Raw genomic sequence first — 24,270 nt, 5'->3', positions numbered from 1 at the left:
TCCCATGAGGCACAGGGTCAAGACTGATTTGTATATGGCCATGTCTGAACTGAGGGGGCTTTGTGAGCAAAATAACGATGGATTAAACCCAGATCTGTGACTGAGGGGAATGTTAGGCCATTGTGCAACATTCCGTCCATCATCTTGTGTGTTTTGCTGTTCAAGAATGTGATCACCATTTGCCCACCAAAGGTGGCTTCATCAACACCCTGAGTGGCTTCCTGCAAATGGGAGGTAACAGCTCTCCCTGTAGTAGGCTTCTATTGTTCCTGGACATGGGAGTTGTTCACACTACTTCCACAAGGATAGAAGGCTGTCTGGGGGCCAATAGCCATGTGAGGTCGCTGGACAAACTGGGCAAGAGTGGCAACTTTTAAATAGTTCTCTTTAGTTAAAAGTGATGTTAAGTTTGATTTGGGCATTACTTTGGGTTTAATGCCACAATTAATTTGATACCTTCGAAGTACCCATTTTAGTAGTCCCATTGAGAAATTGACTTGACTGAGCAGTCAGCAAGTAACTCTGTGTTTGCCAGTGAGGATGCTAACTTTTCCACAGCAAAAGCAACAATTTTGGGTTTTTGCTTTTAATGCCTCTAAAAGGTAGGGATTCAGGGCACTGCCCTAAACTGGTTCATAGACTTTCTTAAGGACAGGACTCAAAGTATCACTTTTGGCCCTTTTCCCTTTTGGTCCTTTTCAATCTAATACTTTGTTCCTGGGCAAGGAAGTTACTCAGGGCTCCTCTTTGAGCCCTATGCTTTTTAACATCTATGTTGCTCCCCTTGCTCAGCTGGTCAAGCCCTGTGGTATTGAAATACTCTCTTATGCAGACAATACTCAATTAGTCATCTCTTTTGGGCAGGACACTGCGAATGTTAAACATCATTTATCGCTTGCATGCGGAGAATTGCCATGTGGATGTCCCTGAGCTGTCTTCAGCTAAATGGTGACAAACAGAGATTCTACTGTTTGGTAAAGCACAGCTCCATTGGACAGATGATTGGTGGCCTGCTGAACTTAGTCCTGCATCTTCTCCCAGAAACACAGTGAGAAACGTGGGTATTCTATTAGATCAGAAGTTCTATAAAGACCAGGTGACATCCCCCTGTGGCATGTGCTTCGGGATAATGTACGTTCTCAGAAGGATATTTCAGTGGCTTCCACTGACTTCTCGGAAAACTTATCCAAGCTCTGATAATCAGCTGCCTTGACTATGGAAATGTCTTGTTGTAGCATCCAATGAATCTCTGCTATCTAAAATGCAGGTGGTACACAATACTGCAATTTGTTTGGTTAACAAACAGCCACCTGGCACATCTTCAGCCCCTCTGCTCAAAACCCTTCATTGGCTCCCCATAAAGAAAAGAGCAATATTCAAATTCCTTTGCCTGACTCATAAAGCTTTGTCAGGCAAAGGACCCAAATACTTACAGGACAATCGGGATCCCTATCTTCGTAGAAGAAATCCTAGATCAAGGAGTCAACTTTTACTTTGTCCCGCCTTCTTGCTTGTATATTGCTCTGTACCACTGCAACAAGCGTGCCTTGTTTACTACGGTGTGCACTGAATCCTCAGGCTTTAAAAAACATCTTAAGACCTGGCTGTTCTAGTAACTGCTTCTCTACTTATCTGTTGTTTCAGTGCCGAGATGCCCCTCTGGGGGTGTTGTGCTATACCAAGTATCCATTAACATAACATAACATAATGCATATTAAATATATATGTTTTACTTAGTAATATACAACTCCCTGTCTTAAGACTCTTTAGGACTTCCCTAGGAAAGACTTACATATATTGTTAAGGAAAGTGAAAGCTTTGCCATTGGTTGAAATAGCAAAGTTGAACTAGCAGTTTTAAAACTGCTCTTCCAGGCTGCAGTAGTATAGAAAACAGTTGGTCCTCGACATATATTTTAAATATAGAACAAGTTATTGCATTCGGTTGAGTTAATTTTCTTCAAAACCAAGACTGAATCTGTATTGGTAATTCAATAAGTAATGCTCGCCCTCATTGACAAAATATCATACAGTAGGCACCAACAAACCATTAGAACTGGGAAAAGTCCAATCAGATTGGCATGTTTAATGTACAGTACAACAAAGTTTCAAATTCCAAGGATCTTTATACATATATTTACACTAATAATAAACCAAGGTATATTTCTACAATAAAAGAAAAACGTGCACAGAGAAAGATTAAAGAGTGTGCTCAAGTGAATGATCAAGAGGATCAGAGAAACATAGTGTAGGTCATTTATATACAAGAAAAATGAGCCTGCCCTAGAGAACGCTTGTAAAAAATGTACTGATATTTTGCCAATGAGGGTGAGTATTACTTATTGAATTAACAATACAGATTCAGTCTTGGTTTTGAAGAAAATTAACTCAACCGAATGCAATAACTTGTTCTATATTTAAAATATATGTCGAGGACCAACCGTTTTCTATACTACTGAATACCCAGGTCCTTTGACTATACTGGGTCAACCCCTGTTTGATAACAACTTCCAGGCTGCAGTGGCAGGCCCAGAGCTATATTTTATACGTTGTCATACACAGGGTGGCAAAACTAGTGCTGCAGACCTGGTTGGGAATTCTGTCTTACATGTCCGGGGTACCCTTGATACCATAGATTAGGGACCTATAAGTAAGTCAGTCTTTGCCAATTGGGGATAGCCAATTTAACATATCAATTGCAATGGGTTAAAACACTGACACTGAGCTTTGGTTAGCAGGCCTCAGTGCACTCTGAGTCAAAAAATCAGCAGCATTAGTTCAAAATTGTTGGGGTGATCATGCAAAAAGAATATTTCCTTACATTTATTATATTTTATCAAGGGGATTTATTTATGTTCTTTGTCTTTTGGTTAGGAATGGTAATTCTAAGTTGTGCTAACTATAAAGCACTTCACATAATGTAGTAGATTGTACAGTAAAGCATATTTTCGTTTAGTTGAAATGCAGGGAGTACACAGTCGCAAAAGAGAATACAGTGTGATTAGAAAGAGGGAAATGAAACTAAATGTGGCAGTCATAAAATTAAAATGGAGAAAACAAAGCCCTGTATTATTCCATCAGTCATGAAATAAAAAGGGGTAAGTCAGCAAAAATGCAATGGATGGAGTGCTCAAATATTGCTTGGGCGAACAGGCCAAAAATGCAGACACATTACAGTCACAAACCAGATTTTAGAATTCTGTATGGAAAAGATCAAGCCCAAAGCATAATGGACATACAAAGCACAGTGATTCACAGGCCTGTTTTTGCGGCTTTAGAGTGTATGTGTGTGTGCAAACACGCACATGGGCACACGCCTGCTGGACGGGAGTGTGAGAAGTTCGCCTGGTATATGCTGTCCACTAATTAAAGTGGGCACCTTGCACAGTCCAAACAACCATTATGGTGACTTAAGAGGTCTCAGACAACCTTAGAAATCTATCCAAGTGGTAGCTGTAGAGAGCAGCCTTCAGGCTTCGTCTTGAAGGAGTGTAAAGCAGCTTGTTTTACCTGAATGCAATCTTATAGAATAGATTAAGTGAAAAGAGAACCACACAGTAGCTATAAAAATATGTATTTATTATATAACACTATCTAGTATGTTACAGTATCTGCTTCACTGATATAGACAGAAAGCACACAATACTTCAGCAAAGAAATAACAGTAAAAAGCACTAATACACAGTGGGCCCCAGGGGGGAACCAAACCATATACTAAGAAAGTGGTATAGGAACCATGACTCGAGTCAAGACAGTGTTGAGAGGACATAGAATTGCTGGGACCCCAAGGAACCACCCAAGGTGAGTAGATAGGGACCCCATGGAGTGTGTATGCAGTGTGAGAACAAGACCCCATGCTCCGTACAATTCCATGTGAAATTTGCAGTTGGAATTTTAAAGTTTAAGTCCCTTCCCAGTGGACTTCGAAGTAACCCCGTGGAATACAGAAGTTTAGAGAGCCACCCCACCCACGGAAACCAAAGTACCCAAGTAACCTATCACAGGGAAACCGGGTGCATAGGTCTGAGGTGGTGTCGGAAACCTCAGTCGAACCCAATGGATGACTTACTGAAAGTGCTGCTGCTGGAGGGGTAGAAAGTATCTATTGGAATCCAGACATGGATTCTGGAGGAAGAGTACCTGAAAGCAGAGGGGACAGAGTCTGGGTCACTTAATAGTGACCAGGGGCTCAGTAGACAAATGCCCACTTATGTCGGGTGCTTCAGGTTGGTTGACGGTGCCCTTGACTCTGCAGCTGAGGGGACCAGGCGACATCGAGGGTGATCAGGAGTTGGATGTGAGCTGTCCCATGAAGGATGTCGATAGCTTAGGGGTCGGTGTCCGGCGGGAGCAGCAACAAGCCTTGGAAAAGGCAACCCACACAGGAGGTCAAAGAAGAGTACTGTTCAGACCAGCAAGGTCCAGGGGACTCACCAAAGGCAGGGGAGTCAGGGCAGGCCAGCGCAAGTAGGGGAGCCCAAGGAAAGCAAAGTTGACCCACAATTGAACCCACAGGCTGGAGGCACAGGAGTCGCAAGAGGACCCCGAGCTGCTTCACAAAACAACAGGCCATGGAGCACTCGGTGTGGAGTGGTTGAAGATCTTTGCTGGAGAAGTTACCAGAGGTTGGGGCTACTCATAGCCCAATGCACTTGATGCGGAATTACCAACAAGCACTTACACTAGCAAAAGTATGCGGTGCACAGTGGTTTGGGTATTACAGCCCCCATGAGGGATTCTGACCTTAAACTGAGTGAGTAGGCAGCTCAGGCCTCGAGGGACGTAGGAACCCATCTCTTGTGTTGCTGGACAATTTGGAGTCCGTAGGAGCTTGGGAGCAGCAGACCAGTCAGAAGTGTTGCGGTGCCTGCGAATGCAGGGGAGTGACTCCTCCACTCCAAGTGAGATTATCTTCAGTTGTCTTGGATGCTCCACAGTTCCTGCAGGGATCCTGTATGGTGCACAGGCACAGACGATGCAGCAGACTGAGAGGGAGATGGAGTCAGTCCCAAACAAAGTCCAGAGTTCCCAGATGGTCGATGTGCAGCAGTTTCAGTTCTGAATCTTGTCCACAACAAATCTAAGGACCTACAGACAGGTAAGCCCTTAAGTTCCCACGGGAGAGGGTTAGAAAGATTTGGGGGACCCTCCCAGGGGAGGGTCTGGACAGAGGAGAGGTTACTCACATGTCCTTTGTCCAGTTTAGCACCAGAGCGGGAGCCAATGTCTCCCAGGACTGGTTTGAACTGGACTATGCACAGGGACACCAAATTTGACCCTCATGAAGACTTTCAGGTGCTGACAAGCGCCCCCACCCAGTCCCAATACACTAAATTCTGTCTGGGAGGTGGTCACACCTTCCTGTGACAGGATGACTATTGTGTTGCCTTGCTCGAGCTTGACTCAGAAGCAGGAAGGCAGAAATGTGTCTCTGGTCAGCAGCAACCATTTTGTACTGTCCGGGACTAGAAGGTTGGTACCTGGACCACCAAGAGCTCACGAATGTCGCTCCTGATGGGGGGAATCATACCTCCCACACCGGTTACCAGTGTGGGAGGTATGATTCCAACATGCTTGATACCAAACGCAATAGGGTTTGTTTCAGCTGTTTTAAAGTTGGTCATCATGCGGTCGCATAATCCCCCTCTATACTAGTGTATGTTTGTTTCACTGACAACCCAGGAGAATGGACTTTGTAGGATGCAGGGGTGTCCTGCTTATGCAGGGGCACCCTCTCACTTAAAACCAAGCACCCTGCCTTCAAGATTGTAAAGGCCTGCTATAGGGGTGACTTATAGGTTTTAAGTGCAATGAACCTTAGATATAGTAAACCTATATCTTTAGTAAGTGGTGCATGCACCAACTTACAGAGGTTGCAATGGCAGGCCTGCAGTTCTATTTTGCATGGTCTCTCATGGGTGGCATAATACATGCTGCAGCCCATGCGAGAACTCTGGGGTACCTATGCCCTGGGTACATGGTTACCATATACTAGAGACCAGTATCAAATCTGGAGTGTACTTAAGTATATAACGTAACAGTTTAGCGAGAAAGCAGATAGACTGGGGTCCCGATTATCAGGATCCTAGTCAGATTAGTCAAAAATAGCATCACATCAAGCAAAATATGGGGGTAACCATAAGACGCAGATCCTACTTTTCTACAGGACAGGATGTGACCAGCATAAAATTCATGTAGACCTTGTTCCAGAACTTTGGGTTGTGCCAACACTTGCCTTATCATCCTTTCTGCTTTTTTTACTGATCAGCTAATATTGGTTTTGGCCAACTGTAGAGAGATTTCTTGCCAGGTAGTCCGCATTCTTATTGACAGCCTTGAAGATAATCCCTAGAGTCTAGAATTGGATGCCAGCTGATCTTTGGAGCCAGCCAGATCTCATTGGGTGTGTATAATGTGATAATTTCTCAGCAGGGACCAGACAGGTAGGCATATGGCACATAGTCTTTTTGGTGGTGCTGTGAGAATGTTCCAGAGGCCATTGAGCAGGGCCTTCTGACCTTTTTGGTGAGCTTGGATGGTGACATAAGAGCAAAGAGCATGCTAGTAAGTTTTGATACCTTTTGTCGCTTAGGTGTAGAAAGTATATATGCCTATGAGTAAGGAATTATGTTAACTATGTGTACAACAATTACCAGATTTCTGAGAGCCTCAAGTCTTCTAATTTGGTAATCTCTGTTCTTTCCAGATTTTCATAATCATCATCATTTGTGCATTCATTTTTGCTGTTATGTCGGGATTATGGCACGAGAGGATTCAAAAGAAACACAACTATGTTCCTGCAATGCCTCCAAAATTCACAGCTGCATTTTATTCTTTTATACTCTTTTGGAGTCACTTTATCAATATGAGCTTCCTCGTGCCCATCATGCTGTTCATAACGTAAGTTTACATGAAAAATGACTTGACTTTTGTATTACAATCCATATGTGATCTATTAAGTAAACCTATGATCACCCCCAAAGGGCTTGATCGAAAGAGAGCCAAAATGGTACTGTTGCAGCAAGGGATAGTTCAAAGGCAGCTGAATAAAGGTAGGAGAGTGATAGATGCACTGGTGCTTGGAAGCATTAATGGAGGGAGAGGTGAGTAAAGGCAAGGGAGACATAAATGCACTGGTGCTTGGAGGGAATGAAGGATGAAGAAGTGAATAAAGGTAAGGGAGTGATAGATGCACTGGTCCTCGGAGGGATTGACGGATGAGAGGTGAGTAAACGCCAGGGAGTGATAGATGCAATAGTGCTTGGAGGTATGGATGGATGGAGAGGTGAGTACAGGCAAGGGAGTGATAGATGCACTAGTGCTTGGAGGAATTGACAAATGGAGAGGGATTTATGCATGGTACAATTGAGGTAAAATAGTGAACAGAGGGACATAATATATATGGAGTAACTGATATATGGTAAATACTTCAGAGAGGTAAAAGTGATGCTTTGATAGAAAGAAGGGGTACAGGGCTGAATGGATATATTGACTGATGCTTGGTGACAGTGATGAAAAGGAACAACCAATAGAGGGACCAAATAAAATTGTGGACTCTAGCGCAGATGGTTTGATGGAAGAGGAGAGAAAAAGCAAAATATAATCATGAGTCATGGGTTTCCAAAAGGTAGGTAATGGGGGGTGCTTGCCCCTGATCCCTCATCCATTCTGGCAGTGGCCGGTGGCAGCCAGCTGGATTTTACAGACAGTGCAGTGCAGCGTAACATTACAGTCGCTGCCTGCCGTAGTGTTATGCTGCAATAGCACTAGTCTAGTATCGGGCGGTGCCATTGTGCCAAAAACAGTCTGGGACAGACTGGGTCATGCTGGGTGTGTGGGTCTTTCTGGCAGCACGCAGCTACCAGTGGTGGTAGCCTACTGACTGTCATTGATAGCTGAGCACCACGCTACCAATGAGACTCATTGGTAGTAGCAAAGCGCTCAGCTACCAGTCCGCCATTGCATTCCGGCAGCACAGTCATTGGTAGTTGGGCGCTACCAATGAGATCTGCCTCACGGTGTCCCGACTCCTGAGTCGGACCAATCATCGTCCGACCTGGCACGGCCCCAGTCCCTAGCATAGTACACACTGCGCAGACTTGCATGTTGTGCATCCGAAAGATGGATGAGTTCAGAGCAGTAGCAGTGTCTGTGTCGTGCACTGCAGCACACTCTGCACAACAGGCCACCGTTCCCTCACCGGATCAGTGGCTCTGCGCTGGCTGGCTCATATCGCTTTTTGACTAAGTGTGGGGCAAAAATTCGTTCCGCTCGCGGAATGTGCGGATTTTAGGCAATTTCGCGATCCACGAATCTCGCGAAATTGCAGAAAAATCAGCGAATCCGTGAGCGGGACGAATTTTCCATGAAGCACTTACAGGGTTACAGCAGGTGCCCAAGTTGGAGCTAATATCTTTGTAACCATTTACAAAATGGTTACAAAGAAATTAACTTCAACTTGGGCACCTGCTGTAACCCTGTAAGTGCTTCCTGAGCGGCGCCTCCAGAGTCCTTGCTTACATGCAACTATTCTCTGACCCTGCTCTGACCCTCAAAGCAGGGTCAGAGAATAGTTACAAGTATGGCACGAGGCTCCTGTCACAAAAATTAAACCTCAACAGGAAACACTTACAGATATGAATAAAGCAGGTGGCCGAGTTGAGGATCAAATTCAGTAACGTTTTAATCAGCCCAAACATTAATGAGCACGGTCGAGGCTGGCCAAGTGTGCTTTAACCGCGTCTCTGCCGTCGAAAATTAACTGTAATACTTCAGGGAGGTCTTTGCATCCATGAGTTTCTCGAGCGTGATCCTCGTGTAGTTCCTGTGGCCAGGAGGCTGCTTTCTCCTCAACTGCTGCCCTGCTCACTCTCTGACCCTTTATACACAAGAGGCATGTGAACACGCATAGCAGCCCCGCCTGTTCGGCCCCACACCACACACTAGCGGTATCAAACATCTTTCCCAACTATGATGGACAGCTTACTCAAGGGACCTCAGCCCCTTTTGGCGCGGTGGCAAAGTTACAGGAACACATGGTCAGTGGAGACAAATCTTCTGGCCCTTTACGCAGCTGCAGTGTAGGAAAAGCACTATACATTTACCCAACGAGGTAGCACTTACTGATTAGCCAGTAGAAAGTACTCCAGTTGAGTATAGTGCAAATCACAAAAAAATCCGCGATTTCGCTGGAAACTCCACGAATTTCCTGATTTTTTTTGCGATTTCGCGTGAATTCACGGACCGCACATCCACAAAATTCGCCCATACTCATTTTTGACCCCGGACCTGCTGCAGCCTGCATCCAAATCCAATCCTAGCTGTATGTCATAGTTTGCTGCCTTATAGTTTGGGCAGCGTAGAAGCGATATATCCAGGGCAGAGCTGTTGAGACAAAAACAAGAAGCAGTGAAAATAAAAACGAGGCAAAGAGAGCACTCCGAAAAATGGAGAAAAGGGGAAAAACAATTGAAAAAATTAGGCAAAAGCAGTAGAAAGCCCTCAGAAAATCAAGGGGAGATGAATGAAAATGCAGTAAAAAAAAAGGCAAAAGCACAATAAAGCACTCAGAAAAGCGGGGGGAGCAGGAGACAGGAGAAATAAACAAGCCAAATGCATGAGAAAGCACTCAAAGAAACAGCGGAGAGGAAGGAAAAAGCAATAAAACAAGGCAAAAAAGCTGAAGAAAGCACTCAGAAAAACAGTAGGAGCAGAAGGAGAGAGCAGAAAAAACATGGCAAAAGCATGAGAAAGCACTCAGAAAAATGGGGGAGAGGAAGGAGAAAGCAGTAAAAGATGAGACAAAAGCAGGAGAAAGCAGAGTTTATATATGTTGCCAACCTGGTGTTGTGGGGTTATACCTGGTGATGTGAGATTATATCTGGTGAATGATGTAGATGCCATCCAGTGCCAAGGCAAGTGCTTTTGGTATATAGCTGGTGCAGTGGCAAGTGTTTTGGGTGCAATCTGGTTCTGTGAGTGCAATCTAGTGCTGTGGCAACTGATGTGCATGCAGTCTAGTGCTGTGGCAAGTGAAATCTGATACCACAGTGTATATATCATTTGTTTGTGTATGTCAGTGTGTGTATATGTACCCACACAAATACATTTTTCCGTTTTCAAGTTTCTATTACTGCATACAGGGCTGTGTGTATTCAATAAATAGTGCAGTGTATGTGATTTATTTGAAGTTCACAAAACTCACCTTACCACTATATCTATGCATTATGCAAGAAAACCTTGTTTCTCCTTGCAGGAGATATTCAAAGGGATTTTTCATTTCCCTAAAGCTCATCTACAACTCACAGTATATCCAATAAAGACAGGTGATGAGCAGAGTATTTAATGATCCCCATTCCTTTTTAGAAATGGACATCCACACATTTTAGAAATGGACATCCGCAAAATGTTTTCAAAATGACAATTGTATGATTTAGAATTTGACATTAAGAACATGGTGAACAAGAAGCAAAAGAACCAAGCACAAGCAGTTCTGCAGGTCCAGTTTCAGCTCCAACAGAATATAGCCATGATGTTGATGCTCCTGTAAATCATGTTTGATTGCATTTGAATTCATCAAAACACTGAACATTATTTTAAATACAATATACTAATAAATATGTATACCTCACCAGAAAAGCATGATTTCAAGAAAGGTTCAAGAGGACTATGTGGTCCAGGTGGATTAATCAATATTCTCCATGGTTTAGCTACTCTCCACAACTGAAAGGTGTGATTTGCAAGTATTACACAGTTTTTCATAGCCAGTTCATTGTGTGACATAAGAACATTCATAACTAAGCCTTTCACTAAGTACAAAGATTTCCATGAAAGTGCTCGCAACTGTTTTGTCGTCTTGGCATAAAAACGCACAAGTGGATGCAACTCACTTTTTTGTGATCGGAAACAAGTATTGTTTGCCAAATATGCAGCGTTATAAAAAGGCAAGTTGAAGAAAATCTGATAGAGTTATTTTCAATTTTATCCACTTCTTATTTTGTGGCATACATGATATTGCTTTACGTGCAAAGAAACGTACAACCAGAAACGTGCAAAGTCTGTACCAATTTTGGACTGAAGCAGGAGATGTGATCCTAAAGAGCTATCTGGAAAATGCACCAGTTAATGCACATTATACATCAGTTTGAGTTGAAAATGAATTGATTAAATTTTGTGAAGAAACATTAGGAGAATAGCTTGTATCCTTAGTCAATATTTCAAATGGATTTTCTATCATTGCTGATGAAAGCGCTGACATATCCTGAAAAGGACAGATGTCACTTGGAGTAAGTTTTGTAGACACAAGTAGCACCGTAGCTGTCATCGGAGAAGAATTCCTTGGATTTGCAACCTTAAAAGAAATAGATGCTATCGTAATTGCAAACATGATTATGGATACATGTTCTAAAATTGGATTACACTTTAAAAAACTCCATGTTCAAGGATATGATGTATGCTATAAAATGGCAGGAAAGGAAGGAGGTGTTCAAGCCATAATAAAGAGAAAATATCCTAAAGCTGCTTTTGCTCACTGTGCAGCACATAAACTTAATTTGGTTGTTAACGACCTGAATGCTGTTCCTAATATTCGGCACAATGAAAGCCGTCCAAAGAGAAGATCACTTATTCCCAATGTTCCATTGCTGAATGAAACCTGATGGACAGCAAAATACAAGAACATTAGAATTTTTTGTTCAAACTTTGAAAGAGATTTTCAAGCAATTAGGCTTACTGGCTACTACGGCATCAGGGACAACATGTCAGGATGCATATCAATTGCGAATGTTCCTCACGCACAGTAAGCTTTCTCTTTTGCTTGTCCATAACTTCAAATTACTCATCAAGATTGGAATCTTTAAACCAGGCTCTCCAAGCTGTTCAGCTTTATATCCTCAAGGTATGTAATCATGTTCAAGACCTTCTCACTGTGTTCAATGATCACAGACAAAAGTCAGGAGAGATATTTAAGAACCTTTTTTCAAATGTTTAAACAATGGCAGAACATTTTAACATTGAACTTTGTATTCCCAGACAGTGTGGTAGGCAAGTATTCAGTTCAAATGTTGGTTCCTCTACTGTGGAAAATTACTATCGCCGGTCTATCTATGTGCCATACATGTGCGCATCATTAAAAAACCGGTTTGGCAATGAAAACAGGAAAAATTTCAGGCTGTTCTCACTTTACCTAATACACATGGCAAAAATGACACTTGGGCAATACAAATGCAAGATTGCAAACATCAGAGAAAATTATGACATTGAAAATCTGGAAGCCGAAGCAGTCACATGGTTTGAGATCAGGTCAACAAAGGATGAGCAGTTTGACAATTGATTTATGGATTTGCTAAACCACACAGATTTATTTCCATCAGTCCAGCAAGCACTCATCATTGCTCTTACACTACCAGTGCCCGCTTGTACAGTGGAAAGGTCTTTCAGCACAATGAGAAGGGTGAAAACCTGGTTGGGGTTAAAAATGGCAGGTGATCACTTAAAGGGTTTGTGCATGATGAGCATACATCAAGGAAAAATTGTTGAAAACAAACAAAAGCTGATTGAAAAAGTAACTGATAAATTTGCACAAGACTACAGATGTTTACAGTTCCTTTATTGAGGTCACTAACCAGGGAACAAAAAAGTTTTATAAAACTACTTGCTGAAAAATTTGATTGTTAAATTTGAGCAAGAGTGTCGATGTTTGCAGTTCCTAACCTACAACAATTATCCAGTTTACGTTTATATGTTTTATTTTCCAATTTGGATAAGAACAGTTGTTATTTTATTTAAGTTAATAAATGTTATTCTAGTCATTTTAATATATTGAAGTTAATACATTTTCAAAATAAATACATTAGTCATATATTTTATTTATCATTCGTTTGTCCGTGTTAACGTCAAATTCTTTTTATAATTCAGTAATAGTGCCTTGATCATGTGTGTATGAATAATGTGGTGCATTCAATAGTGGGGACATAAAAGAAAATGCTTATCAGACTATGGCAGCTTGATTGCTCTTAAGCTCTTGCATCAGGTTTCTCAACCCTTTGCATGCCTATGCTTTTTCAACTTTGGCCAGGTGGCACCCCTGTCTGCAGCTCTGCTTTTTATTTGCCAACTGCTGGAAGGTGTGATATCTACCTAAGGGCACAAAAGAAAAAGATGGCTGCGGCGCAACAAACCTATGGTGTAAGGGAACATATGCAGCCTGCTTCTTTTGCACCCCATGGCTCCACCTGCAGCCCAATGTTTCTTGTGCCCCACCTGGCACACATCAGGTTGGAGGATGGATGACATTAACATTTGTCCCCCGAAAACATTTCTGTGGACGCCCATGAATATTATGATACCTGAAGGAATTGTTTGAAAGTTGGGTGAATTGAGGTGTTAGGTGAATGATAGCTGTATGAAGGGATTGATGGAAAGTGGTGTGAAAATAGGAAATACAGGGATATTCACACTGCTCCATAGCAGGATTGATAGAAGATAAGCAATAAATTAAGAGAAGGAAGCGAATACTGATGCATGAAAAAACTGATGAAATAAGGTTTAAATAGAGGCAAAAGATATTGACTGGTTCATGTATTCCTCACGGACGGAGGAGTGTTATGAGAAGCAAGATAGAAATAATTGACCTAATACAGCAAGGGGATTATTGACAGAGGAATTAGTGGTGAAGAAGCTTGTTGTGGAAGAATGGTACCAGAGCAATGTCAGAATATCGATTGACGTAAACATTGTGTCCTAAATATCATTATAAAAAAAGGTTTCATTGGAATTAATAAAGCAAATTATAAGCCCCAACGGATATTTCTGTAAACAACATTTTAGACATAGTATATATGTGAGATAATATTTCTGACCTTGATAGTTTGACATACAACTGTTATAAAAAAGATACCCCAGTCTTGCTCTAGTTGTGGCAATGTGGCAGCGGCATCACTAGGGCGGTGCGGGGGTGCGGACCGCACCGGGTGTCACCTTCACATGGGGTGACACCAATCTGGTTACGCTGTGTAACCCAGTTCTGCAGCCTCGCCTCTGCAGTCTGCAGCTCTGCTTTATCTCTTTATAAGCCGATCTCACTGACACTTTACGCTTCGCCCCTCAGCAGAAATAAAGCCTGGTCACGCTCCATTAACCCAGGGGTTATGAAAAAACACCTTGCTTCTGCAGGTCTGGGTCCGGCTACTGTGCATGGCGGGGCCGAGTGAGTAATTTATGTCCTCTCAGAAACCTTGGCTTTCTAACATATAGCTGCGCAGCTGTCAGTGGCCTCAGGAACTGATTAGGAGTGCTGGGGCAGAACGAGAACGCAAGGGCACTCTTATTTGCAAGCAACCAGACGTCACAAGATATGATATCATAGGAAGTGCCATCAATTGACCTCTGAAGTTGATAAAGTGACTGCAAGAATCAACTTTCCTGATAAGACATCAGTTAACTAAAAATATACAATTCTAGATTGGTAACAGTGAATTATGGAGATGTTTTCACTAAGGGGGTCTGAGTCACATCAAATAGACATCAAGAGCGAAGGTTGAGTTGTCTATGTCACTCAGAGCCCTGAGGTGAAAAGCACCCCCATAATCCACTTCTTCTCCATCTATAATTTTAGGTTTTGTGTTTTGATTGCCCCCCCCACCTCCCCAATCATCTGTCCTTGCTTTCACCTGTTACAGGGGAGTAATGGGGAGCCATACATACCATGACATTTCCTTCTCGACTCCAATATGAAAACGACTTAACCTGCCATCCTTATCTAACCCCCACCACCTTTCCTGCCTTTCTTCCACCTCCCACCAGTGGCGTCACTAAGGGGGTGCGGACCGCATGTGGTGACACCGTCACATGGGGTGACACCATGAGCCTCTGCTTTAAATAATCGTATCCCTACATATCAGGAGGCGAGGTACCCGTTACCCGCCGGCTAAGATTATTGTTTATTAGGCTGCTACATGGCATCAGCGTCCGGACGTCCACGAAGTTCAACATCGAAACATCACTCACACAAGGAACGGATGAACGCTTTTGCGTGAAGCACCGACTGAGAAAAGTTAAAAGCAGAAAATCCACGCCGGTACAGGCCAGAGCAGGTAAGGCAAAAAGTTGCGCGTCGCAGTGGGGTGGGTGATTAAAAAAATGCCCCTGCCACATACACCACCAAGCGGGCTGTATATCGAGCTTGGTCCTACTGGGATCTTTATGCTCCTTGGGGCTCCCAGCAGCACAAGATCCGCTTCACGGCTCCGAGCAGCGCCCTGGTGTCCCTGCAGTGCTCACCAAACCAGTGCTCCTTAAGACAGAAGTTCAGCTTAAGGGGACACAAGGAGAGGGGAGAGAGAGCTGGCGTAGGGGTTGCCTATGGGCTGGGAAGAGGCGAGGGGCAAATAGACCTGTGGTGGCGATGGTACAGGTGTATTACCAGCATTAGAGGCAAACGTATGATCGTAAAATGGATGGCCGGAGAAAAGAGTGGGAGGCAAAAAAGAGGAGGAGGTGTGAGGGGGTAAGGGAGAAGAATAACAGGTGAAATTTGAAAGAAAAGGTGTGGAGACGGCGAGAGGAAACTAAGGGGTTAGGGAGGGAAAGGAGAACACAGAATGGGAAAGGAGGGTTGAAGGAAGGAGTGGACACGGAAGGATAAGCTACAGTGAGAATTGAGAGGTCGGTGAGCAGGTGAGAGAGCAAAAAGTAAAGCAAGGAATATGTATAATAAAGAGAGAAGGAACGGATTCTGTAAGGAGAACTAAACACATGGTCGCGTAGCCGCTTCAAATCTGTAAGAATGATACTGGTCCTTACTTGGGCGCTGTGACATTCAGTTCACTATCAATGTATGTCAGATGGTACTCATTAACTATGCAGGCCTCATGGCGCTACAGAGTAAATGGAACCATTTGCAATAAGGCATTCATTTTAGTTTGCTTAGTGGGCAGTGGGTTGAGACACAGAAAACTGCCAGGCAATGGTTGTATCAACACAGAGTTGGTGGTTATTAAAAGTGGCTTCAGGAAAGGCCTGAACCAGAGAATAATTCAATACGGTGGAAACCAGTGAACTAAGTATAACGCCCAGACGCAGAGTGAACCAAACTGCAGTCAAGTGAGTTTATATTGAGCAAATACAGGCACAAATGCTAGCAAATTACTGGGGACAACGCTGGACACGCAGACGGGCGTCCTGAAACTCGCGCAGGGTACCCCTAGGTAAACATTGATAAGGGTGCAGACTGGAAGGCAAACCCGCTGATGGCAAAGGAGGTCCCTGCGGTAAGTAGTGAGGGGGTGACACAATGAGTTACCCGCACCAGGTGACACCAACCCTAGTGACGCCACTGCAATGTGGTTGTTGGTGGAGGGCATACACTGACATGGATGGAGGGTGTGTACAAATCCTATATATACCATGATTGCACAATATGCAGATACAGCACTAATGATGGAGCTAAGTCCTTCCCAAGCCTTCACTTGCCTCTTGGCTCCCAAGTCTACCCCAGTTAAGCCTAAACGGAGACCCTCCTCCTTGTCCTTCCCTATGCCATCTGTTTGAATTCTGCCTCAATTGTTTACCTGTTCCCAATGTGGCTTACTTCTGTCTTTCCCTATACCTCCTCCATCTACTACTTCACCTCCTTTATTATGAGCTAAAGTGGTCTTAAGCACTTTATAAACCATCTTAAATAACTAAAGGAAACAGCTCTGTTTTATTTTTGTGATTTTACATAGCTCTAACTCCACCCGAAGCTATTGGATCGCTTTACATGAGCGCTAGTTACATTACAAACGGTCACATTCACTGCTATTGCTTGTCAGCACGCTAAAGTTAATATACGCAGTTCGTTTTTATAGAATTACTAAACTCAAGGATTTTTTTAAAACATTTTGCTTCATAACTCTCTTTTCATCCCACAGGGTACAAGCTGTACTAACGGCGCACAGTTTATTCATTAACTGGGATTTGGAGATGTACTGTGCGAAGACTGATACCCCAGCCGCAGCCAGAGCCACAAGCCTCAACGACAATCTAGGACGGATTGAGTACGTCTTCTCCGACAAAACTGGGACCCTAACACAAAACATTATGACTTTCAGGAAATGCTGCATAAATGGGCGTGTTTACGGTAATTTCAACTTCAGTCATTAAAGCAGAAATGTTAAGCCTAGTTCAGGAGGGCAGATCCACACATCTTTTTAAGGATAATGAGCAATGCGGAAATTCTGTCTATTTAGACTTATTGGGTGAGTAAGTTTATCTTGAAAATCCTGCATGGATCTGACCCTCCTGGACCTAAATTTATTCACCCTGCTGTAAAGTATCCTGCAATGTTTGCTGCAACGTTTGGTTTGTTCTACTGGAAATTGAGATTTTTTAAACAATTTCATTATTCCACATTACAAATGGAACTTTCAACAAATAACAAAGTCACTAATCAACAGTGCTTCAACCTGCGTATAAACATCCCCAGTCGAAACTTCGATGCAGGAACATATGCTATCATAAAATTTGCCAGTTTTTCAAAACAGGGTGGGTCAAGAATGAGAGGAAAAAGAGCTTAGTAATGGGGCAATAACGTGGGGCAAACATCCGCACCTTGAGTGCATCAGTGTTTATCCCCGGGTGGAATATTCGCAGATCCTTAGCTTGTAACTCACCAGACCATTAGGGAGCTCTTTTTAAACTATTCACAAAACACGTAAGACATTGTTTACACGAATGCGCTACAACGCATTCCATTACAACGCGGTTGTAACAACGACCGCGTTGTTACAATTCAAACCATTACATCGCAAGTAGTTACAACGACTTGCTAGAGGGTGCAGAAGGTGTTGTATTTACAATCCAACTCCTTCCTTGCTGTTGCACAAACTGGAGTAGGAATAGTAAATGATACTATTCCTAAGTCTACCGCATCCCCTACAGCAAGTTGTTGTAATGGAATGCGTTGTAGCACATTCGTTGTAAGGAGATATATTCACAAAACACATTCAAACGGTACCAGAACTTCTGAATTTGTTTTGCCCATCCACAGGTCTTTTGCACACTGTTGTCAGCTGGCAGGCACCTATTCCTAATAATCCATACCTTTAACCTAGGGGCAAAGACCACCATCAGGATATACCATACAACTGTAGAGCTGCTTTCTCGAGGATCTCTCTGCAGAATAAGTCGGATGTTACCCCCTTTCTGGAATGTCTGCCACATCCTCATAGTTAAAGAGTGTGAAAAAGTTAATCTAACCAAAGTCATATATCCAAATATTCTGCTAGCCATCCAAACCATTGGGAAAGTTATTCAGAAATGTTCTATGTATACAAGGGTACTATTTCTTAGCAAAGGATTTTAATAGGCTCCTACGTGCTAACGGGGAAGCGTCCTGTATATTTTGTAGTAACACATCTATGTAGCTCCTGATATAACCGGATGTACCTAAAATGTTGGTTGCGACTAAATGAGAATTCTGTGTCAGGGGCTGCTGACGCTGCACAGCTAACTCTCCTCCCTGATGAGGCATATTTAAAAAAATTGTGTTTTCAAATTTTACTCCCCTTACTTGGTATGCTTTAAAAAAAATCTGTTTTCTGTAGCGTGTTCTCTGCTCCTCTCCCCGTTCTGCCGCGGCTGCAGTGCCAATTGTGTAGAGGGCAGAGGTTACTGTTTCTGGAATCACTTCCGCCCTTGTCTCTCTCCCGGCGGTGAGCAGTCTAGTCTTTTTCACTACTCACTATGTTTTAACTCATGCTTGAGTGGACGCATGCAGCAGACTTGCCACTGACATGAAGGCATGCCTAATGTAAGCCCGTCCGTGTCTAGACAGGGTCGGGGGCCAGAGACCCAGGTGCTGCACAACTGTTTTCCAGAGCTTCTTCCTCACTGGCCCTTCACAGCTTAATGCCCTCACCTAATGCACTGTGTCAGGTTTTTAGTTCTGACATTCCTTCATCTTACTGCACCTGTTGTCAGTATGAATGTACCCTCAACCTCCTGTCTTAGTTCCTCATGCTAGGGAGGTTGCATCTCAACCAATTTCTAATGGCCAGGCTGACCTTTCCCTGCCCAAATATTTCAGGTGTTTTAGCTTAAACTGGCGCTCTCTTCCAAAGCACCAGATAAATTAATTTAACTTTGTTTCTGAAGCTGACCCTGATGTGGTCTTCCTAACAGAAACCTGGCTCCATGACGGCTCCTCACCTGGCTCCTCACACTTCCTGCCATTTTTGCTCTCTTGGGGATAAAGAGACAGCACAGAACAGGTGGAGGCATTGCTATCATGTTTGAAAAGGTCTACAAGTGCATTATGAAGGCCCTCCTGATCCCTAACCTGTGAAGCCTTACTATTCCTTCTCCTTTTCTCTCCTAAATGTACCTTTTCAGAGGCACTTATTTATCGTACCCCTGGGCCTTCCATTAATTGGTGCTCCACTTAACATGATTTTCTGGCTCCACACATTTTGCAGGCAGCAAATTTTACTTTGCTTGGTGATTTCAACCTTCATCTTGAGGACACCAAAAATAACCTAGCTTCGACCTTCATAGACGATTTGGGCTCACTCAATATTTTCCTTCTTAATTCCAATTATACCCATGTTATGGGACACCTCTTAGACCCTATCTTTTCCAATCTCTCTACCCTTCCCATCGCTCCTCTACTCCAACTTTGTTGGACGGATCATTATGCAGTACCTTTCAGCATTACAGTTCCTTTTTCTCCCCTTACTCAATCTGCTCTGCAATCTACAACCAGACATTGGTCTAAACTTGACATGGCTGAGTTAAACAATATGCTTCGCAACTGAATCTCTACCCTTATTTTTCAACCTGACTCTGATCAAATCATTGTGCATTAATGGCTTACGGAGGCCACTGATTCGATCTTGCCTCTAACATCCAAAATGCAATGCAGAATGCACCCTCCTGCCCCCTAGTTCACTGAGGGCCCCCGCTCTGAAAACAAAACGCTGTAGAATCCTTGAAAGGTGTTGGAGGAAGCTCTATGCACCCGAGGCTAAGAGTATGTAGCTGCTCTGAAAAAATATCATGCCTCCTGCAAATCTGTCCGTGCAGTTTATTACACGGAGAAGATCGCTGACTCCCAACACTGCCTGAAGACTCTGTTTAGAGTTGTGATTGAACTTTTGGCAGCTAGCACCTTTACACTGCCCCCTCCCTCTCTCGACAGCAATGTGATGAGCTAGCCACATTTTCCTTAAGTAAAGTAGAGTCATGTCACTGTCAATTAGATGCGGATGCATCTAATCTAGTGAATCCATCAATCTCTGCTACCCTAGCATTTAGTCACCTGGACTTAAACCTCTTTGACTGTAAGTCAGATGAACCCCTGAAAATCAGGGTTTGGCCTTGTTTAGATTTGGCATAATTGCACTCTATACTGGGATCCATCAAGTCTGGTTCCCCGCTAGATCCCCTTCCCCGTCAAAACATAGACTCTTAGACAATGTTGCCCTCACTGTATTTCTTGATATGCTCAACTCTTCCCTGAGTACTGGTTACGTACCTTAGAACTGGAAGCACGCCTTGGTACTCCCTCTGCTTAAGAAGGATGATCTTGACTCTCTCTGCTGGTCAAATGTATGTCCAATCTCCCTCCTCTCTGTCTTCTCTAAGATTCTGGAAGGCATGTCAATACCCAACTTTCCTCCTTCGCTACTATTTGTAACTTGCTCCACTTGTCTCAGTCTGGCTTTAGGGTAGGTCATAGTACTGAATCTGCCCTATCCGGGGTCACTGAACTTCTTAGGCAAGAACTCGACTCTGGTGGTATGACCGCCCCATCCTACTATACTTAAGTGCAGCGTTCAATATGGTTTTACATTCCATCCTGTTGGACAGATTGGAGGCGTCAGGCATTATTGGCCTTGAGGTGTTGTAAGTCGTTTTGGATCCCGTATGAATTTCACGATTCATGTCCATATATAGGTACAATTCGCGTTGCCCTTATATAGGCATAGATATCCAGTCCTTATTTAGGCATAGCCAATGCTGGCCAAATACAAGCATGGCTACTTCCATCCGTTCATCTACGTCACAACGATTTCTTGGAAAACCAGACTCTTGAGCCGTTATGGACTTTCCCTTGCCTGGATAGTGATTTCTCCAAGAACTCATTATTATGCATGAACATCTATTCCTTACGGGTTCATTCATGACGTTCGTATGCCCGATTTTACATCAAAGCTGGCATTCCTAAACACCTTCAAGGTATAAAAATACCTTCACTTGCTATGGCAAAGCACAGTGTGGTTCGGTGCAGTTCGACTCCCTACTTGCACGACGCAGCTCGATACAGCAAGTGCCGAAGGGAGCCAACTCTCTAGCTGACGCACTGATCAGAAGCTGTCCTCCTCTGCCGAGAAATCCAGCACTAGTGTTTCTGACTCCCCTTGCGGGGTGTTAGGAAATCGAGTCCTTGAAAGAGATACCAACCTCTCTCATTCTAAGGTATGGAGCTGATTAGAACCTAGAGAAACCTTTGGCAACTCTTGGCAAAACTAAACCTATGCTATAGACCATACTGACTTCTTCCCCCGTACTAGACGTAGGTTAGGTACATTAGGGTAGGCGTATTTTAGAAGCACCAGTTGAGTATTTTAGCCTGTGTTATTTATGTATGTATTTTTATATGTCATAGCACCAGACAATGCTATTACAGTATTATTTTATATTACTGTTTACGCTGTACGCATTATACTTTGCATTCTAACGATTGTAGCAGTTCACTTCTCTAGCATGAGAAAGAAGACTGTTCAATAAACCCCTTTTATTGAAATGCCCTTCTCTCTGTTTTCTCTGCAAATCTGTTGAACGAAGCATGCACGATTGACTGAGTAAAATTGTTATCTATTGGTTCCACGACTCTGAAGATATTTGTTCCAGTCCTAGGAAAACAAAGTTATCATGTTCATGCAGTTGTCAAAAACGAATCCCTTCTTGTTTATTCGAGAAAGTTTCAGGTGACCTCTGAGTTATTCGGCACACTTAATTAAGTTTGATATACTCAATAGAGACATTCTGACCTCAGTCCTATGTCAAATCTACAGTGTATATTATTCCAATGTGCAGAACCTATTTGGAATATAGGAACTACACTACAGAGGTGGCTGTCTTCCTTCTTGAAAGATCATACTTTACAGGTCTCATCAGCCAACATTACATCTAAGACCATAACACTGATCTTTGGCGTTCCTCAGGAATCCAACCTGAGCCCCCTGCTCTTCAACATTTACATTCACCCTTAGGCGGATGTGATTGAGAAGTCTGGTCTCACCCTTATTTCTTATGCTGATGATTCCCAGATTATTTTTCATTAAATAATGCTCAAAATTAAGATCCCTCACAACTCAGGCTAGGTTTGACAAATGTCGGCCTTTGGATGGACAGAAATGCCAAAGCTCAATGGTAACAAAACAGAAGTCATGGTTCTGGGAAATAACCCCTATTTTTAGGGAGTCACCCATTGGCCTGTTTTACTTGGGCCACTACCCACTCTGGTAAATAAGGTTAAGAATCTCTGCTTCATTATCAATAGGAACCTGTCCCTCAAGCCACAGGTGTCCAAGCTCACAGCCTCCTGCTTCTCCTTTCTCAAATGGCTCTAGAAGATCCTTTGGCTGATTCCCTCTGTTGCCCAGAGAATGGTGCTGCAGGCCCTGGCAATGTCCAGATAGGACTATGGGAATGTACTGTATATGAGCACTGACAAATCCTTTCTCCGCCGCTTGCATATCATTCAGAACACGCCCGCTCACCTTCTTTTTCGGTTGCCCAAATATGCTTCTGTGTCTCCTCTGATCCACAAACTACATTGGCTTAAGGTCAATAAGCGTATTAAATTCAAGGCCTTATGCTACATGTTCAGAGCCAGACACAGCCTGGCCCCTTTGTACATCCAAGGATTGGTGTCACCTTAAGTGCCAATCCGACTGCTGAGATCATCCAACCTTTTATTGTTTACTACGCCCAGGTTTCACCTGGCCCGTATGAAGGGTCGCTCTTTTTCCTACCTGGGCCCATAACTTTGGAACTCTCTTCCTGTAGCTCTCAGAAATTGTAACTTTCTACTTACTTTTCGTAAGAACCTGAAAACTCTGCTCTTCAGTTGTCATGATTGAGTTCCGAGTTACTTGGTTACCTGTTCTGCTATCTACAGCCTTTTTCTGCATCTCTCCTCGCTACCCGCTCTAGCGTCGGGAAACCCTTTCTGGGAAGCTGCGTGCTGTATAAGTCTTTTTTATTGTTAATAATAATAATATTAATAATAATTTCTCTCTAAAGCATTCAAACATCTTAGTCGCACTCATGATTTACTTGTCATCTATCTGTCAAATCCCAATCTAATCCTAAATCAGAAGCCCTAAGAATTCCTCAAGTCAATCAGGGCTCTGGACACAGAAAGGGTAATCTTCAAGGTCTCAAAATGTTTTACACCCAGACCCATTCCTGCTGTATTTTGGACATGTGTGTTCTCTGTGGTAGGGTCCAGTAATTATTAAGGGCCTTTCCCTTATATATAAAACGTGGTTGCCCGTCTGAAACTACGAAATGTCTGTCAAGACTGAATGAGTGTTTATTTTGCCATTTAAAATCCCGGTCATTTGGGAGCCCTAGTTATTATTCCCAGTAATATAACTTGATATCCGGAAGGGCTATCCCTTGTTGTACTTTCTGTTTACATGTATTCATCTCAAAGTGACACAGGCCTTCTGATACGGGCCTTTCCCGCATCAAGGGTAAAAGTACATATTTAGACCAGTTTAATTTAAAGCCCAAGTAGCGGTGACACATGTTGCACATGTCGAAAAGTCTGATGACCATAGTCCCAGAGTCTGCAACATATAGTAGTCTGTCATCAGCATACAATTGCATTTATTTTCATTCTATTACAAGAGTTGCATTAGGAATAAATATAGGCACATAGTGACAGTACGTAAGCAAGAGGATACATTAGGGTACGCTGATGATACACTTTGGAGGTAGATAAACAAAAACTAAAAATATATATATATAGCTCCTGTTATGAAAGTTTTGGGGTGATTTATTAAGCTGGGGCCGAAAAAAGTGGGTCCGATAGGGGGTTAGTTTCGATAGGAAACTTTTGTCGCAGCCACAGCCCAAACTGCTGAACGGAATTACACAAAATGTGGCAGAAAGGTAGCTCTTGGTTCAGACTGCACTCTATTTGTCAAATGATGTAAATCCATTCAGTAGTTCCTGAGCAATTCAGAAATTTAGAAATATTAGTATCTCGTGACCGCGG

General features: G+C 43.1%; 1 protein-coding gene across 1 annotated transcript in view; it reads left to right on the top strand.

Moving 5' to 3' along the window:
• Positions 1-24,270, top strand: part of LOC147690325 (phospholipid-transporting ATPase IK-like) — a 1,699,388-nt gene that overhangs the window by 896,281 nt on the left and 778,837 nt on the right. The window contains exons 11-12 of the mRNA XM_086937963.1: positions 6,706-6,899; positions 16,910-17,118. Coding sequence (XP_086794089.1) covers positions 6,706-6,899; positions 16,910-17,118 — 403 coding nt within the window. The remainder of the gene's footprint in view (positions 1-6,705; positions 6,900-16,909; positions 17,119-24,270) is intronic.

This window comes from Lissotriton vulgaris, chromosome 9 (genome assembly GCF_964263255.1).
Source record: "Lissotriton vulgaris chromosome 9, aLisVul1.2, whole genome shotgun sequence".
In the NCBI taxonomy this organism is placed as follows: domain Eukaryota; kingdom Metazoa; phylum Chordata; class Amphibia; order Caudata; family Salamandridae; genus Lissotriton; species Lissotriton vulgaris.
This window is presented reverse-complemented; position numbering and strand designations above follow the sequence as displayed.